Raw genomic sequence first — 19,137 nt, 5'->3', positions numbered from 1 at the left:
CCACTCTCCAACAGCATTCACATTATATAATGTCAACAAATTCCTAATTGAATTGTCAATCAAACAAATCCAGCATTCAGATACTGTGACCTCACTGAGAAGTGACTATTATTAATTTCAGGGATGCACATTAAGTGGCCTGTTGGGACATAAACCTGTACAACATGATACAGTTTTCTCACATTCACATAAAACTACACACGTTCTAATTTGCCATGAGCATCATGACAGTTGTTTTGGAGGAAGCATGTCTACCTTTGTCTATAAACAAAATGAACTATATCTCCAGTAATTTATAAAACATATTTACATTTCAAGACCGTTTTCAACAATACTTCCAGTAAGGCATCGACTAATCTGTTCCGGACCTGGCCCCTGAGCAGAAGCACTTAAGGCAGAATGGTTTCTGAACATTTCAACCCCAGTCTGAATGCTGTCCATATTGGACTTGGCAGTTGTCCCAGGTTTTAAAGGCATGTTCCAGTTTGAAGAGGAGGCAGGAACAACAATATCAATAGGCAAATAAACAAAGTTGTTGGCCTAAAATGCCACTTGAGTCAAAGTAGAATCTCAAGAACATTGAGCACCATTATATGTTTAAAAACCTTTGCCATGGAAAGATAATTGATAATGGGGAATTGATCACCTGCTTTACTGGGCTCACTTGCGTCATTGACTGTCGATCTGAGAGAGATGCTATTTCTTGGGCTCTAGCCAGACTTTCAGTCTCCAATTCAAGTAGCACAATGCACCTCATCATTCTGATGGTGGACCAGGCTATACACCACTGATACACATATGCAGCAATGAGCAACCCATTCACGGCCCCTTTCCTCGCATTAGTAAACTGTACGGGACACTTTGCCACCCTTGAGTCAGCAGGGGGCTAAAGTTGAGACTTCTACAAAGACAAGGACAGCAGGTGCAATGGGAACAGCGTCCCTTCCAAGTCAGATAACATCGACTACTCCCTGGAGATACTTTGGGCTCCTATGTGTTTATCACATGTACGCGATGGGTTCTTATTGTAAGTAGCCTCTTGACTGCTTCTGCCAATTCCCTATACCTCAAACCATAAAGGTAAGGGCACAGCAGTCGTGGGAGCATCATGAAAACGTGAATGTTGATGGAGTGGAGCCATATTCTATCACTGAGGCTGATGAGGTGTGAATTTCTGAACAAAATCTCGAAGCTAAAAATCAAACAGGGGACGAAATACAGGAAGAGAACTATCGCATGTATTAGTAGAGTCATTCTCGCCCTGGATTTGACACTGTCCCAGATGCCTGAGCTCCTTGTTTTGACGTACAGCATGACGTAGCAATACAGTACCATTGGGAAAAAGAGCAAAATGATGCACAGAAGGAAAATGTTCATTTCTAATATCAGGTGGTGGTCAAAAGAGCTCAATTCTGGGAGCGGCAGCATGAGGCACATCTTGTGACCATGAGTAAGAGCTGGTTGCTTTGCCAGGATTGCAGATAGCAAGATGAGTGGATACATTGATGCTAGAATCCAAATCAGGATTATAAGCTTGATGGTTCGGGACGGGGATATGAGTGACAAGTAACGTAGTGGGAAGCTAACTGCCACATAGGTATCAATCGCCATAACTGTGATGGTAATGACACTGCTCAATTCAGATACGATTCGTCCAATAACTACAACATCACAGAGCAATGTGGGCATGCACTGCTGCGCAGATATGCTTATGGATATAAGGCTGTTGAGGAGTAGGAAAATAAGGTCTGCCACCAGTATGTTGGCCAGAAGCACGTATCTTGTCTCCTGGCGAAACCGTTTTGTTAACAAAATAAGCACCACCAGCAGTGGGTTAGCCAACAATGTACCCACGAGACACAGAGTCACAGAGATGAGAAACATGTTTAAACGCTGTTGAAACATGCTTATAACGGAGAAAGTGCAGACCTGGCTGGCATTGGTGGCATTGAAAAGCCTGCCCGGCAAGTTCACAGTGAAATTGGAAACACTGATCCCAAGGAAAACCATTGTGTTCCCAGTCTGATGGAGACAGCATTGGGAAATGCCAACTTCTCAGCTTGATGCCATGATCTCCTGCAGACTTCTCTATTGCTGATTCTTAATGTACTTTCTCCCAGCTTTGGGGCTTGGGTTACAAATTGGAATTTCAGCCATTTGCCATGATGCCGTTACATTGTTTGTTCCACTGTGCACTATTTTCCTTTCTTCGGGGGTCGATATCCAGATTTCATCCCATCCAAGATCGATAGGCATATGGGCATAATCTGGCACTTGATTCTCACCTCTTGATTGCTGTAAATAAGCATTGGTTGAAATTTAACAGCAAAGTCGTAAGTCATAGAGATGTACCCTTTAGTCCAACTCATCCATGCCAACTAGATATTCTAAATTAATGTAGTCCATTTGCCAGCATTTGGCCCAAATCCCTCTAACCCTTTCCTATTCATAGACCCTTTTAAATGTTGTATTTGTACCAGCCTCCACAACTTCCACTGGCAGCTCATTCCACACATGCACTACCCTCTGCATGGAAAAGTTGCCCCTCAGATCCTTTTCAAACCTTTCCTCTCTCATCTTAAACCATCTTATGCCCTCTAGTTCTGGACTCCCCCACCACAGGGACAAGACCTGGTATATTCACCCTCATGCTCCTCATGATTTTATAAACCTCAACATGGTCACTCCTCAGCCTCCAATGCTTAAGGAGAAACAGTCCCAAATCGGTACAAAATGCTCTCAAGTTTTAAATCTTGTGGAAATTTTTAAAGAGAGAGACTCAAAGACAAAACGGGAATGAAAAATCAAAATTGCCTAAGTCATCTTGCCAACACGTTTCAATTGATTTATGTTCACTACTTATTTCTGTTTAAAAAGTGCAATGATGAATCTGAGCACAGTACGTGAACTCGGTAGATCTTCGAGAAAGCGAGGACTGCAGATGCTGGAGATCAGGGTTGAAAAGTGTGGCGCTGGAAAAGCACAGCAGGTCAGGCAGCATCCAAGCAGCAGGAGAATCGACATTTCGGGCATAAGCCCTTCATCGGAACTTTCATCATATAGATCTATGTTTATCAAGGGAGTTTGGGCAAACAGAGGTCAAGGTGTGCAGTGGGTGTGTCAGGACCTGATGGCCAAGGAAGATATGATAAAACATGTTGAGTATTAACTAGCAAATCCTTCCATCACAGGCCAGAGGTAGGTGATCAGAGTAGGAGTTTCCTGGTCGCACATGTAATGAAAGAAATTGTACCCTCTATCCTCACTATCCATTGCTCCAGGCGACAATCTGCTTGGACAACTGCATGTTGCTACAGCAACTTGGACTGCCAGACAAACTATAACAGAGAGAAGAGGCGAGTAAACAGAGTTACAGTGGCTCAGTATTTAGCACGACTGCCTCACAGCACCAATGACCTGGGTTTGGTTTCTGCCTCAGGCGACTGTCTGTGTGGAGTTTGCACATTCTCCCCGTGTCTGCATGGGTTTCCTCTGGGTGCTCTAGTTTCCTGCTGCAATCCAAAGATGTGCAGGTTAGCTGGATTGGCCATGTTAAATTGCCCGGGATGTGCAAGCTAATTGGATTAGCCATGAAAGGTTACAGGGATGGGGGATGTAGGCGAGATGCTCTTCAGAGGGGCAATGTGGACTCAGTGGGCTGAATGGCTTGCTTCCTCACCAGGGATTCTAAGTACAGATCAACCAAGTGCTGAATGAATAATAGAACAAGCTCAAGGAGCTATATCAATGACGTAGATTTTTACCAAAGGTTAGCAGGTTGAGGGGTTATCATGGTCAGGCAAATCGAATGACTCACTGACTACTCCTGCCAGATATGACATTCATCAATCATTGGAAGCTCACTGTTTGATAAAGAGACAAGATGGACACCTGATGTGGGTAGCAGGAATTTAAACATCAGCTGTAACAATCTGGAGCAAGGTGACAGTTCACTGGCCTCAATGGCTTAGACAGGCCCCTCAATTTGCAGAAGCCGAACAGTCATTGCCGAGATGAGTTAATACTTACAGAGGGTGCTCAGGAATGTGCCAATAATGTGCTTGGTCCTCAGAAGTCTGTCAGTATTTCCAGGGCATCCCAGAGAGTGTCTCAGTATTTGCAATTAGTGGAAGATGCCAATATTTTAAATTAACCAAAGTAACTGTTTGTTTATTTCTAGAGCATCTTTTCTATACTTAGGGCATCAAAATCCCATTTGACTGTCAATGAAGATCTAAGGAAGTGTTGAGATTAGTGTAATGCAGGAAAACAGCAGTCCTCAGGAGTAAATAGAAGAGTGAGTGGGACAAGCAGTCATTTACAACATGGCCAATGTATTAAGAAACTTAAACAAGGATTGATTTAAAGGATAATATATTTAACGTTCAACAATTTTCAAGTGTAATACGGTATATGCTATACACAGCACTTCTATCTATAGATGTAGGAACAAAGTACTGCAGACGCTGTAATCTGTACTGAAAACAACAGATGCTGGAAGTCACAGTGGGTCAGATAGCATCCATGGAGAGAAAGCAAGTTAACATTTCAAGGCGATCTCTGATGAAGAGTCATCTACATTCAAAGTGCTAGCTTGCTCTCTCTCCATAGATGCTGTCTGACTCGCTGCAATCTCCAGCATTTGTCCTTGACTGTATAGATAGTTATGTTTTGAAATCACCACATTTTAGGGGTGACAACATTTCTCCAACACTACTTTGTTAGTTTTTCTTTAAACCTCTTTACCGTGCGGACATATGAAGTGTTTATCAATCAGCTATCGTGAATTGAAGAATTGTTTCTGGAAATGCACCATTTTCTAACTTCTCTGGATTTTGCTTTACTTCATTTCTGGAATTCTAAAGTTTGATAGGATCTCTCTTATTTCAGTATATATAATAATTTTATGTTGAATCCAAAACTGTGAAATTTCCTTCCAAAACCTCTCCACCTCTTAACTCTTTTGAGATGCTCCTTAAAATCCTCCTTTTTGACTGCCTGTCCTCACATCTCTTTATTTCACTTTGTGCCCAATTTTGTTTGAACACCCTCCTGCAAAGCACCTTTGGGCATTTTATTGTGTTAATGGGCACTATATAAATGCAACCTGTTGTTGTTGGGTCTTATTTATTTGAATAACTGCATAATGAGTTTACCTGACCAGATAGACAATCTCTCTTACTTTATCCTGAGGGTTTTGACAGGGCTTAAGCGAGGAAGTGGATGAAAGTTCAATAAATGATTGAGTGTACACACAGGTGAACGAGAACTTTTCCAAAACTGGCTTAAGTTTTTCACCTGAATTGTTAAAAACAGATTTTCTCTCAGGTACATCTCCAGCTGCAAAATATGTTTGCATACAAGTGGAAAAGTAAGTTAAACTTAAGAGGTGTTGAGGGGCATTGTCCCACTGGCGTAGCAGAAATCCAGGAGATTCTGAAAGTCATAGCTTAGCAGTTGTTCATAGCAAGGGATAGTGACAGTAAAGAACTGACTTCCTCACTTCCCCCAGCACTCCCTCTCCTTCCCCATCACTTTCTGATTTCCAACTCTTAGTTAGTCTTTTCCACACAAACTTTCTGTTCTGATGAAGAGTCGCCAGACTGGAAATGTTAACTCTGCTTTCTTACCACAGATATTGCCAGACCACCACAATTTCTGGTTTTTTGTCTGCCACAGAAACTGTTGCGCTGACTGATCTATAATTCGCACACATTCACATCTCATTCCATTTTAAGCAGTAAGGTTGTTAAACAAAAAAAAGCGAAGCCCATTAAAAATGGAATGTTTCCAGCCAGTGCAACCATGCGTTAACTGTACATAGAATAAATTAAGGTTTTCACTCACCTGACTGAACTGAGCTGGTGCTAAAGTGCTTTTAGAAATGGAGTCTTTGCTAAGTAAACCTCCCAGTAGCCAATCATCTCTTGGGTGGAAATGGGGCTACTTCAGTAAATATTGCTGCTATTGACACATTAGGAAATGAAGTGATAACACTATTGTCATCACACCTGAATAACCAGGCAAGGCTATCTCTGCCATAGTTACCAAGCAAATAAATATTACACCAGGTACCATTATGCTCATGTAAATTATTGCCACTGATAAGCACAGTTACAGGTGTGGAGGATAGCAAGGAGGAATGGGATGGGGGAATTACAGACTTTAAAGGAATTGTGCAGACCACCAGTACAGTACCAACACTGCAGGAGAAGACAACCATTGGCAGCCATCTTAAAAACTAGTCATCTGTGCAAAGGTTCCCATGAAGATTTGTCAAACATTGACCAACAGGCAGTGAATAACATTTGGCTCTTTCAGCGATATTACCGTGGAAATGTGTTTCCTGGGAAAAATAGATTTCAATACCTCTACTTCAACAACAACCTCTGTATTTGAATCTTTAACTTTGTGATAAATATCCCATAATCCGAATTTGAAATAGCTAATGTTGAAGGTGTGTTGATTAATGTTAAGGATATACAAGTGGAAGGCATCGATTAAGTGCCTTGAGCACATATAAAGAGCGACATGGTGGCACCGTGGTAGTGTCCCTACCTCTGAGCCAGGAGGCACAGGTGTTTTGATGAAGGCCATCAACCTGAAAAGTTAACTCTGTCCTTTCCTTCACCAATGCTGGCTGACCTGCTGTGTATTTCCACCACTTGATGTTCTTATTTCTGATTTCCAGGCATCTGCAGTAAGGGCAGATTGGTGGGTCAGGAGTGAGTTCTTACCAGTATCATTTGTGAATCAATCAGTCACACTCTTGTCTCTAAATGAGCACGTTGTGTGTTCAGGTCTGACTCCGAAACTTGAGCAGAAAATGTATTCTGGTGAGAGTATTGCTCTGTTTAAAGTGCTGTTCTTACACGTGAGAAATTAAACTGAGATTCCCATCTGTCACCTCAGGAAAATATTAACAATACGATTCTCCTGTTTTAAAGCAGAATAGAGGAGTTTTCCTGGTCTAATGTTTGTCCCTCAATAAGCATCACAAGAACAGATTATCCGGTCATTGTGGGATCCTGCTGTGCATAGACTCTCTGTTGGGTTTCCTCTACCGTCTGAGTGACCGGTACTCCATTTATTGAGACATGACGTGGTTCTGGAAAGTTTTGGCAAAATGCAAACTTTCTTCTTTCTTTACATTGAGAATGTTCAATATGTGGAACAGACTCTTCCACTGAGGCACAGAGATCATGAGAGGTCATGGAGATGTGAAGATATTCAAGTAAGATATAGAAGTAGGGAGGTCTTGCTAAAACCATACAAAACACTATTTAGACCACAGCTAGAATACTGTGAGCAGTTTGGGACCTCTTATCTAAGAAAAGATGTGCTGACTTTGGAGGCAGTCTGAGAAGGTTCATTAAGGTTGATTCTGAATATGGAAAGACTACATTTTGAGAGGTGGAGTAGATTGGGTTTGTCCTCATTGGAGTTTAGAAGAATGAGAGGCAACCTCTGGGGCTTGCCAGGATAGATGCGGAGAGGTTGTTTATCCCTGTGGGAGCATCAAGGACCAGAGGTCATAACCTTAGAATAAGAAGTCATCCATTTAAGCCAAGAGATGATGAGGAATTTCTTCTCTCAATGAGTGGTGAATCTGTGGAATTCTTTACAGCAGAATACTGCTGAGACTGGGCCATTAAGTATATTCAAGCCTGGGACAGAGATTCCTAATTGTTAAGGTAAATCAAGAGTTGGGGGGAATGGCAAGTAAAGTTGAGAATTAGCAGATCAGCCATGCTCTCATGGAATGGTGGAGCAGACTTGATGGGTCGAATGGGAGGAGAAAGTGAGGACTGCAGATGCTGGAGATCAGAGCTGATAATGTGTTGCTGGAAAAGCGCAGCAGGTCAGGCAGCATCCAAGGAGCAGGAGAATCGACGTTTCGGGCATGAGCCCTTCTTCAGGAATGAGGAAAATGTGTCCAGCCTGCTAAGATAAAAGGTAGGGAGGAGGGACTTGGGGGAGGGACGCTGGAAATACGATAGGTGGAAGGAGGTCAAGGTGAGGGTGATAGGCCAGAGTGGGGGTGGGGGCGGAGAGGTCAGGAAGAAGATTGCAGGTTAGGAAGGCGGTGCTGAGTTCGAGGGACTTGACTGAGACAAGGTGGGGGGAGGGGAAATGAGGAAACTGGAGAAATCTGAGTTCATCCCTTGTGGTTGGAGGGTTCCTGGGCGGAAGATGAGGCGCTCTTCCTCCAGCCATCGTGTTGCTATGGTCTGGCGATGGAGGAGTCCAAGGATCTGCATGTCCTTGGTGGAGTGGGAGGGGGAGTTGAAGTGTTGAGCCATGGGGTGTTTGGGTTGGTTGGTCCGGGTGTCCCAGAGGTGTTATCTGAAACGTTCCGCAAGTAGGTGGCCTGTCTCCCCAATATAGAGGAGGCCACATCGGGTGCAATAAATGATGTGTGTGGAGGTGCAGGTGAATTTGTGGCGGATATGGAAGTATCCCTTGGGGCCTTGGAGGGAAGTAAGGGGGGAGGTGTGGGCGCAAGTTTTGCATTTCTTGCGGTTGCAGAGGAAGGTGCCGGGAGTGGAGGTTGAGTTGGTGGGGGGTGTGGACCTGACGAGGGAGTCACGGAGGGAGTGGTCTTTTCGGAACGCTGATAGGGGAGGGGAGGGAAATATATCCCTGGTGGTGGGGTCTGTTTGGAGGTGGTGGAAATGACGACGGATGATATGATGTATATGGAGGTTGGTGGGGTGGTAGGTGAGGACCAGTGGGGTTCTGTCCTGGTGGCGATTGGAGGGGCGGGGCTTAAGGGCGGAGGTGCGGGAAGTGGAGGAGATGCGGTGGAGGGCATCGTCGATCACGTCTGGGGGGAAATTGCGGTCTGGGTTGTATGGTATTGGAACTGGTCCTCCTGGGAGCAGATGCGGCGGAGACGAAGGAATTGGGAATATGGGATGGCGTTTTTAGAGGGGGCAGGGTGAGAGGAGGTGTAGTCTAGGTAGCTGTGGGAGTCGGTCAGTTTATAGTAAATGTCCGTGTTAATTCGGTCGCCCGAGATAGAAATGGAAAGGGTCGAATGGCCTATTTCTGCCTAGTGGCCTTATTGTCTCAATAACATGCTTATCCTCCATTTTCTGTTTGCCAAGTACAGGACAAGATTCACATTTATGTTAAAAATCACACAACACCAGGTTATAGTCCAACAGGTTTAATTGGAAGCACAATAGCTTTCGGAACGTCACTCCTTCATCAGGTGATAGTGGAGGGCTCAATCCTTACACACAGAATTTATAGCAACAATTTACAGTGTGATGTAACTGAAATTATACATTGAAAAATTGATTGTCTGTTAAGCCTTTCATCTGTTAGAATACCGTGATAGTTTCACTTCTTTCATGTGTAAATCACAAAATCTTTTTTTATAAAAAGTTGTATTCTTGGGTTAGCTGTTAACAATAGTGACAGCTAGACAATATGTTGAAGGTATGGGCCCCCTGTGTTCTCTGTCTATGCCATGATGTTTAGATTGATTCTAATGTAAAAAGTGAGAAAATTGAGTTTTACATAAATTCATACAGCTTTTGAGCTCAGAGCTCTACATGAATGCATGCAGTTTTTGAGCAAAGTACAATGTAACCCTGAAAGTACAAATTCATCCCACAAAATATATGTGTGCATGTGGGTCTTTGTCTGTTTGTGTGTGTGTGTTTTTCTGGGTTGGGGGTTGTGAGTGTGAGAAAGTGTATGTGTGTGTTTGTAGTGAGTGCAGAGCATCTTAAGTCTGTGAGGGTAGTATTACACATGGGGACACCTCCCACCTTGTACATGGCAGGTACTCATGTGACTCAGCCAACGTTGTCTATCTTATATGTTGCAGGCAAGGATGCCTGGAGGCATGGTACATTAGGGAAACTGAGCAAAGGCTACGACAACGGATGAATGGGCACCGCACAACAATCAACAGACAGGAGGGTTCCCTCCCCGTTGGGGAACACTTCAGTGGTCCAGGATATTCAGTCTCAGACCTTCGGGTGACCATCCTCCAAGGTGGACTTCGGGACAGGCAGCAGAGAAACGTGGCTGAGCAGAGGCTGATACTAAGTTCGGTACCCATAGGGAGGGCCTCAACCGGGACCTTGGGTTCATGTCACATTACAGGTGATCACTATTGCACTATACACACACACACACAGATACTCCTACACATGCACACACTCTCACACACACTCCTATACACACATACACATGGACACACATATACACAGATGCACACACAGACACCCACACACACCCTTACAGACACACACACTCCCACACTCACACATGCACCCCCTCACAGACTTAAGACTTAAGACACCCCCTCACTACACACACACATACACTTTCTCACACACACAACCCCCAACCCAGACAGGCGCACACACAGAGACAAAGACCCATATGCATACATATATTTTGTGGGATGAATTTGTACTTGCAGGGTTACATTGTACTTTGCTCAAAAACTGCATGCATTCATGTAGAACTCTGAGCTCAAAAAACTGCATGAATTCATGTAAAACTCCGTTTTCTCACTTTTTACATTAGAATCAATCTAAACATCATGGCATAGACAGAGAACACAGGGGGCCCACACCTTCAACATATTGTCTAGCTGTCACTATTGTTAACAGCTAACCTGAGAATGCAACTTCTTTTATAAAAAGGTTTTGTGATTTACACATGAAAGAAGTGAAACTATCACTGTATTCTAACAGATGAAAGGCTTAACAGACAATCAATTTTTCAATTCACACTGTAAATTTTTGCTATAAATTCTGTGTGTTAGGATTGAACCCTCCACTACCACCTGATGAAGGAGCGACGGTCCAAAAGCTAGTGTGCTTCCAATTAAATCTGTTGGACTATAACCTGGTGTTATGTGATTTTTAACTTTGTACACCCCAGTCCAACACCGGCATCTCCAAATCATCACATTTATGTTCATAGTGTCAGACAGCACAGAAGCAAACCCAACCAGCCCATGCCAACCATATTCCCAAACTCAACTAGTCCCACCTGCCTGTGCTTGGCCCATATCCCTCCAAACCCTTCTGATCCACAAACTTATCCAAATATCTTTTAAATGGTTGTGAGGGTATCTGCATCTGTTACTTCCTCTGGCAGTTCGTTCCACACACCTCCTGTTGCCTTTCATGTCCTTTTTAAATCTTTCTTCTCTTGCCTTAAAAATATGCCCCTTAAGTTTAAACTCCCCCACCCTTGGCAAAAGACTTTTGCTATTCACCTTATTTATGCTCCTCGTGATTTTATAAACCTTTATAATGTCATCCCTGAGCCTCCTATGCTCCAGCGAAAGAAGTTCCAGTCTGTCCAATTTCTCTTTATATCTGAAACCCGATCTCCTTGAAGTGTTGGGAGGGGGTCCACCAGCCCCACTGTCCACTCACCAGGAGAATGTTAATTGTAGATGTTAATAGCCAAAAGTATGCCTGTCAGCTGGCCTTCTATTTCCAACACGCTGTTTATATGTAGGTGGTACCTAATGTGTTTCACGATGATTTTGCCGAGGGGTATCATGTGATGAGAATAAGAAAATGCCATTTCACGGAAACAGGCCCTTTGGTCCAACCAGTCTATGCTAACCATAATCCCAAACTAAACTAGTCCCACCTAATTGTGCTAGGCCCATATCCATCCAAACATTTCCTTTTCATGTACTTATTTAAATGTATTTTAACTAGAGCCGCACCTGCCACTCTCGAACCACTCTCCGTGTAAAAAAATTGCCCCCCATGTCTTTTTAAAATCTTCCTCCTCTCACCTTAAAAATATATCGCCTAGTCTTGAAATCCCCCACCCTCAGGAAAAGACACCTGCCATTCACCTCATCCATACCCTTGATGATTTTATAAACCTCTATAAGGTCACCACTCAACCTCCTATGCTCCAGTGAAAAACGTCCCAGCCTATTCAGTCCTTCCTTATAACTAAAACCCTCCATTCCCAGCAACATCCTGGTAAATCTCTTCTGAACTTGTGAGGAAGGGTTTTGACAGACTGGACATGCATCAGTTGGAGTCTAGATTTGATTGAAATATATATGATCCTGAGGGAACTTGACAGAGTGGATGCTGGAAAGATGTTTCCTCTTGTAGCACCGGGGAACACAGTTTTAAAATAGGGGCCTATCATTTGAGATGGTAATGACGAAAAATAATTCCTGTCAGGTTTTGGCAACCTTTGGAACTGTTTTTCCGAGAAGGAAGCAGTGTTATCGAATATATCTAAAGGAGAGATAGTAGATTCTTGGTGAACCAGGGAAGGAGAGGGTATCAGCGGTATGAAGCTCAGTGGAGGTGAGACCATAGTCAGAGCACCCATGATCTTATCAAATGGTGAAGCAAGCTTGAGGGGCTGAATGGCCTACTCGTGTTCTTAACTCTTTGGTTCATGTGTTTTTGCATATGTCATCAGATGAAGACACAGCCGCCTCCTCAAAGGTAGGCAAGTTGTTTTCTTTATAAATACCTTTAAAAACTTTGAACACGTTTTAAAACTTTTACAAACTTTGAAATACTTTTAAACACCATGAATACTTTGCAAAACTTTTTTAAAATTTTCACAAACGTTGATCTCTCCCGGAACTTTCCAGATGAACCCGTAATTCTTCTCTGGTAACTGCTCATTTACCAGCCCAGTTAGATTGCCTTTGAAACTTCATTAAAGTATAATGTTTTATATCTCTTGAGATGCTTGCACGCTTTAATTTTAATTCTATTCACTGCCCACGGTTTTTTAAATCTAAACTTCAGCCCAGCTGAAGTGGTTCTCCCAGGAAGCTTATCATGTCTCCCTCCTTCCTTCTCCCAGCCTCTCATCCTTTTTCCCCATGGTTGGGCTGCAATGGACCGATGAAGAGGACCAACAGCATGTGGGTCACTTTGGGCATCAAGTGCCATGAATTGGGGCAAGCGGGCACAAGCAGTGGAAATAGCTGTTGCTGTTAGACCAGGGCTGAGGCTGATCAAGAATCTAACGAAAAGATACGACTTCAACCCTTGCACCCAGACTCAACCCCACAAAGTATAACCTGTGAGATAAACTCCAGCTGGGGTTTACAAGAACAGAGTCTGCGGTGCACAAGTAAGTCAGAACTCAAATTCACATGGAACCACATTGGTAATGTGTTATTTAAAAGAATCTGAAGTCCAATTAATCATAAATTTAAAAACAAAAGTTTGGCAAATGGAACTGGAGGGAACATGTCACTGAGATATGTAACGTGTTAGAGGGTGTTATAGTATCTAACATATGGCTAATCTGTTCATCATCAAGTTTTACACCTGCTTATTTAAATAGCATTAAATATCCAGTGTTATTTGTGGGCAATCAGCCTAAATTCATGCAGTATAGGTCCATGACACTTTCCAAAATAACTCAGCAGGGCCATCACCAGATGCTCTAGAGGAGCTGCTGAGTCTGTACTCTCCCTTTTTCACTCTTAATAGCTTCACTCTACTTAGCGTCACATTATATTTGACCCGTACCTTTTAGTCTAATTATTTCCTCACCTTGGTTCCTTAATACCTTGAGGAGAAAGTGAGGTCTGCAGATGCTGGAGATCAGAGCTGAAAATGTGTTGCTGGAAAAGCGCAGCAGGTCAGGCAGCATCCAGGGAACAGGAGAATCGACGTTTCGGGCATAACCCGAAACATCGATTCTCCTGTTCCCTGGATGCTGCCTGACCTGCTGCGCTTTTCCAGCAACACATTTTCAGCTCCTTAATACCTTGCCTACCAACTTAGTCTATCCAACCTATCCCCATAATTTATCTCTTTTAGTCAGTGTTGACCTTCTCAATATCTCTCTGCTCCTCACATATTGACTCTACATCCCACTGTTTCCAAAGTGTTTCCATTACATCATATTGTTTATCCAATGTGCATTTTCTAGATCTAGTGTGTAGCTGCTTTCCAAACCAAAAATCTGCAAAGAATCTTTTCAAATTCCCAAATATTTTGACAAGACAGTGTTTGTCCCACAGAGTTCCATTGCAAAAATGGTGGTCATTTCCCCAGTAATGTCCAAAGAGAATGGACCATCAGGACAGGAAATTGGTTCTTAGAATGCATCCAAATGGTGGGGTAGAAATTCAGGACAGTGTGGATTTTTGGAAATCCTTGAGTCAGGAATTGAGTTGGTGTCCTGCTGTCATACGGAGACGGCTCCAGGAACGATGCGGCGAATGTGTGTATAGGACTTCCGAACAGTGACACTACCATGGTGCGAGACCCCACGGGGCAAGACACACTCCTCCGTCAGCTTCTGCTTCTCTGTGTCCCAGCACAACACAGTGGCAATCACCTCATTCTTCTCGTCACGCCCTCCGGTAATGAAGAGCTTGTTGTTGCACGCCGCAATCCCACAGCTGGCACGTTCATGGCCAAACTGGGTGACCAGGCTCCACAGGTCTTCCACAGGGTCGTAGCAGTAGAGAGCCTTCATTGCGCCACCTTGAGAAAGAAAGAGAGAGAAAGAGAGAGCAATTAAGAGCAGCATATTAGAGATGACCAAGGCTGAGCTTCTGAAAACTGAGGAAGGAGACTTGCTCCACAGATACTCCAGCTCAGTATTCAATAATGACAGTGCAATGAAAACTGAAGGGAGATCAAAGGTGCCCCCTCATGTACCACTTATCCCATCCATAATTACACCAATAACTCAGCTCATTCTCCAACTACAACCCCTCATCTTCTGACCACACCTCACCTTCACCTACCCAGTTCACCATATCTCTCACCCCCACCTACCCAATTCACCATATCCCTCACCCACACCTACCCAGTTCACCATATCTCTCACCCTCGCCTACCCAGTTCACAATGTTCCCTCACCCTCACCTACCCAGTTCACTATATCTCTCACCCTCACCTACCCAGTTCACCATATCTCTCACCCCCACCTACCCAGTTCACCATATCCCTCACCCTCACCTACCCAGTTCACCATATCCCTCACCCTCACCTACCCAGTTCACCATATCCCTCACCCTCGCCTACCCAGTTCACAATGTTCCCTCACCCTCACCTACCCAGTTCACCATATCTCTCACCTTCCCCTACCCAGTTCACCATGTTCCTTCACCCTCACCTACTTCACTGTATTCCCCCACTCTCACCTACCCACTTCACTGTATCCCTCACCTTCACCTACCCAATTCATCATAATCCTGATCCCCTTTTCTCACCAGAACCACATTAAACCCTGTCTTGACTCTATCCACACTGTCCATTTCAGCGACCTTCCAGGGTGACTTATTTATTAACATGATTGCCCCTTTTTGCTCTCTTCTGTCCTTTTGAAATTAGAAGTTACACTCCTGCCATTCAAAGTTGCCTTGTGAAAACAGTTCATACCGTCAGCTGTTTTGGAGCCTGTTTCGGGTTTACTAACCGATCCATCTGACAGTCACAAAGGAGTGAAACTGAGCCCATGAGATCGTTAAGAAGAAGATTCTTCAGGGATGAGAGATTGTCCAGAGGATGGCGCTATTGTTCACACTAAACTGAGGTCCCATAACAAAGGCCAACTTTTCCAGCACTCATGGCTAAAACTGCCATTTTCACAACTGCCAAGTTCAGAAACATAGAAAAGCTGACATACAGCTTCAGAAAAATCTGATACAGCCCAAAAGGTCTGGCAGAAGGAAATGCAGGCAACTTATTAAGAACAACACAGGCTGAATTTTTCCAGCCCCCGGCAACAAAGAGTGAGACAAGACACCTTATACAATGGGGCCAGAAGGTACTGGAGCAAGTGAGGAGCCCAATGTCTCCTCCTCCCTTACTCCCACCACCCCACCACGGTATGAAATTCTGAAGTAAAGGGCCAGAGGTGGGTGGACAACCTACAGCCACCAAATCCCCCAGTACCATTTTACCATGGACAGGATGGGCTCTTATCAGATGGGAACACCACTAAGTAAGACTGGAAACCTTCCAAGTGGTATCCAGAGGATGGAGTGGGCAATACTGAGCTTCCTTAAAGGCTACTCCATTGCTCATGGAGGGAAGACCGAGTTCCTCCAACCCCACCTCCTCTGAGTGACGGTGGCTATCTCTGGGGCTCCTTTCGATTTTGATGGAATTTTAGACTGCCTTAATTGGATTATCCTTAAACTGTCTAAATGTAGGAGAATATAAGTCAGGTTCATGAAGCCTGCCTTCACAATATCATCCTAGGATCTGGTATCTTCCAGTGGGTTCCCATCAAGTACTTTCCAAGGCTAAGATATTTATCTCAAGATGAGACATCCAGATCTGGACCCAGTACTTCAGATGAAGTCAGATCATGGCTCCATGCAACAGAAGCATCATTTCACTCCATAAACACAGAAAGTTAACACTGGGGCAGCAGTTAATCAGGAAAGCTAATGGAATGTTGGCCCTTATTTCAAGGGGGTTTGTGTATAAGAGTAGGGAAGTCTTTCTGCAACTGTACAAGGTGCTTGTGAGACCACATCTGGATTCCTGAGAAACGTTTTGTTCTCCTTATTTAAGAAAAGGTATTATTCAATTGTAGGCAGTTCACAGAAGGTTCGTTAGGATGATCCCTAATATGGAAGGATTGGCTTATGAAAAAACATGAAATGGATTTAGACTCTAATCATTGGAGTTTAGAAGAGTAAGAGGTGATCTCATTGAACTATATCAGATGTTTGTAAGGAGTTTGACAGGGTAAATGCTGAGAAGATGTTTCCCCTCATGGGACAGTTTAGGACAAGAGAGCTAAGTGTCAGAACAAAAGGACACCAAATCTAAGACTGAGATGATCAGAGATTTCTTCTCCCAGAGGGTTGAGAGTCTTCAGAACCTACTTACCACAGAGAGCTGTGCGGGCAAATTGCAGATTTAAGACTGAGATAGATAGATTCTTGATCATTAAAGAAACCAAAGATTATGAGGAAAGGGTGTCAACGTATATGTGAGGACTGGCAGATCAGCTGTGATCCTACTGAATGGCAGAGCAGGCTCGAGGGGTCAAACGCCCTACTCCTGTTCCTATTTGTTCTGGTTCTACAAGTCTTTGCATTCCAGCTCCCTTGAGACAAGGATCACCATCAGAACCGTAGAAAAGGTATGGCACAGAATGGGACCATTCAATCCATTGTGTCTGGGTTTGTTCCAGTGGGTTGTACTTTAACATGCACATTCTTTCCCACCTTCACAGTGTATCTTACCTCTCGGAAAATATTCCTGATAACATTTGTTTTTAATGGAGCCAGAAGGGCATAGCGTCATGCTTTCTCACATTGAACACCATCTGCCCAGTTCTGTCCACATCTCAAACCTGCTTCTTTCACTTTGCAACCTTTTGCTTCCAATTCCCTCTGTGGCCTGGACCTACTCATAGGCACATTGGCAGGTAGCAGACCCACAGGGAGCTGCTCTCATCTGTCACTCGTCTCATTTTGCGTACAGCAATCTGAAAAATGTATACTATAGAGCTTGGAAACCTTAAGCATGTTTAACCTTGCTTGCAATAGTCAATTAAAATATATTTCACCAAATGGGTGTTCTGTTTGAGATATTGAATTAAATTATAAGGAATTCTGTTCACTGGAGAAGTAACATATTGACAATTAATATTCCACACTTTGCTCAGGACAGAGGCTCTGGTATTTTATCACAGAATATAATATCAAAGTTTCTGAGAAATGCTTACTTTACTGTTTATCAACTGCCCTTGTAGTTTTTACCAGGTTAGAGATTTAATCTCTAATCTGCATGCCTCAAGCTATCTCGATTTTCATAATCACAGTCAGTCAAATGTGATAAGAATGATGCTCCCCTTAACAAATATGAAATTCCTTATGTCAGTTCCACACCTGATACATGCAGATACAAATATCAGCAGAGGAACAGTCTGAAACCATTGTGTTGAGTAATGGCTTAAAGCCTCTTGTATTTTGACATGGATTGTATGGGTTGTGATTTTACTTGTTATTTTAGTTAACAAGTACTTATCTACAACCCCAAGAAGTAGGACCCTTATTTGTTGAATTTGTCTGTCATTTAATCCGTAAGGGGCACACCTTATGAAGTACAGCATTGTTTGTGTCTCTCTCCACAAGAGCAGGAATGGTTTGCACTGCGGTGCCAGGGGTGGGTCTTAGTGGCGTGGGACCTGTGTTGTCTGCAATCTCTTTCACAAGAACCAGTCTCACTATGGGTCACCCTTGTCAAATGGGGTTCATCACAAGGAACTTGTTAGCAGCACCCTGCATTTTCCACTGTTTGATCCAAAGGGTGTGGTTATCAACACATTGCCCAGCTACGAGTCTCTATGAGCAGGAGGTAGAGAGGCCGCCGTGAGATCTTTTCTACCACAGGCTTCAGGGTGGAAGTATGAAGGCAGTGGGGTCCCCGTAGCCAAAGTCTGTCCTGAATAAATGTCAAACGCACAACAGGGTGGAGGCCACTAATTTCTGCCCAAGATTGGAAAAGTTTCCTGAGTTTGAGAATGAGTTTGCCATCAACAACTTGCATTGAAATTACACCTTTAACGTACTGTCACAGAAGATTAATAAGACAGAAAGTTGACACCAAGCAGGGAACAAAGACCCAAAGTAATGCATAGTCACAGTGATAGAGAAGTATGTTTTAAGTAGCATCTTAAGGGAGAAGGAATAGACAAAGAGGTTTGGGGATCCATCAGCGGACAGCCAAGTTTAAAACCAAGAACATTGGAAGCACATCTGCCAATGGTAAGTTAAGGATGCTAGGATGAAAAAGGCCAGAGTTGGAGGACTATAGAGATCATAATGTTTGAAAACCACTTGAGATAGGACAATCCTTAGTCAGATGATTGTGCATCTTAGGAATTCTGAACCTCAGAGTACTGTAAGTGTTCAGCTGTTCGATTTGGCGATGGATAGCTTTCGGGGAGTGAAGGGGTATGGTTATGGGGTGACCCAGCAAAGTTAATGCAGAAATTCAGCCGTAATCTCCCTAAACAGTCAAGCAGGTTCAAAGGTCCATGTGGTTTGCTCCTGTGGCTATACCTTCTGGTCTTACCTCGGAGGAGGAGGTCACAGGGAAAGGGTGAGATCGTGGACCAATTTTGAACCTGAGAATGAGATTTTTAAGTTCAAGATGTTGCCAAACAGTT

At 43.6% G+C, this 19,137-nt stretch overlaps 2 protein-coding genes across 3 annotated transcripts in view; both read right to left on the bottom strand.

Annotated features, from left to right (window-relative positions):
* Window positions 1-827: 827 nt before the first annotated feature.
* On the bottom strand, window positions 828-2,010 carry LOC122556286 (putative G protein-coupled receptor 148). Its single transcript, XM_043702913.2, has one exon. The coding sequence runs from the start codon at window positions 2,008-2,010 to the stop codon at window positions 991-993; it is 1,020 nt and encodes a 339-aa protein (XP_043558848.1). The 3' UTR covers window positions 828-990.
* Window positions 2,011-13,694: 11,684 nt separating this feature from the next.
* Window positions 13,695-19,137, bottom strand: part of klhl6 (kelch-like family member 6) — a 47,141-nt gene continuing 41,698 nt past the window's right edge. Inside the window, exon 7 of one of the 2 annotated variants that reach the window (XM_087993795.1) lies at window positions 13,695-14,480. In XM_087993795.1, the coding sequence (XP_087849921.1) occupies window positions 14,179-14,480 (302 nt within the window). In that variant the 3' untranslated portion in view covers window positions 13,695-14,178. The remainder of the gene's footprint in view (window positions 14,481-19,137) is intronic. The other variant, XM_043701841.2, reaches the window with a different exon arrangement.

Source organism: Chiloscyllium plagiosum, unplaced genomic scaffold (genome assembly GCF_037043375.1).
Source record: "Chiloscyllium plagiosum isolate Xiang-an unplaced genomic scaffold, Cpla_swu_hap1 HiC_scaffold_13, whole genome shotgun sequence".
NCBI lineage: Eukaryota > Metazoa > Chordata > Chondrichthyes > Orectolobiformes > Hemiscylliidae > Chiloscyllium > Chiloscyllium plagiosum.
Note: the sequence above shows the minus strand (reverse complement) of the source record. Positions and strands in the feature narration are given on the sequence as shown.

What these genes read in the sequence shown, in the direction of transcription:
- LOC122556286 (XM_043702913.2), bottom strand. Translation starts at nt 2,010, where the DNA reads ATGGTTTTCCTTGGGATCAGTGTTTCCAATTTCACTGTGAACTTGCCG.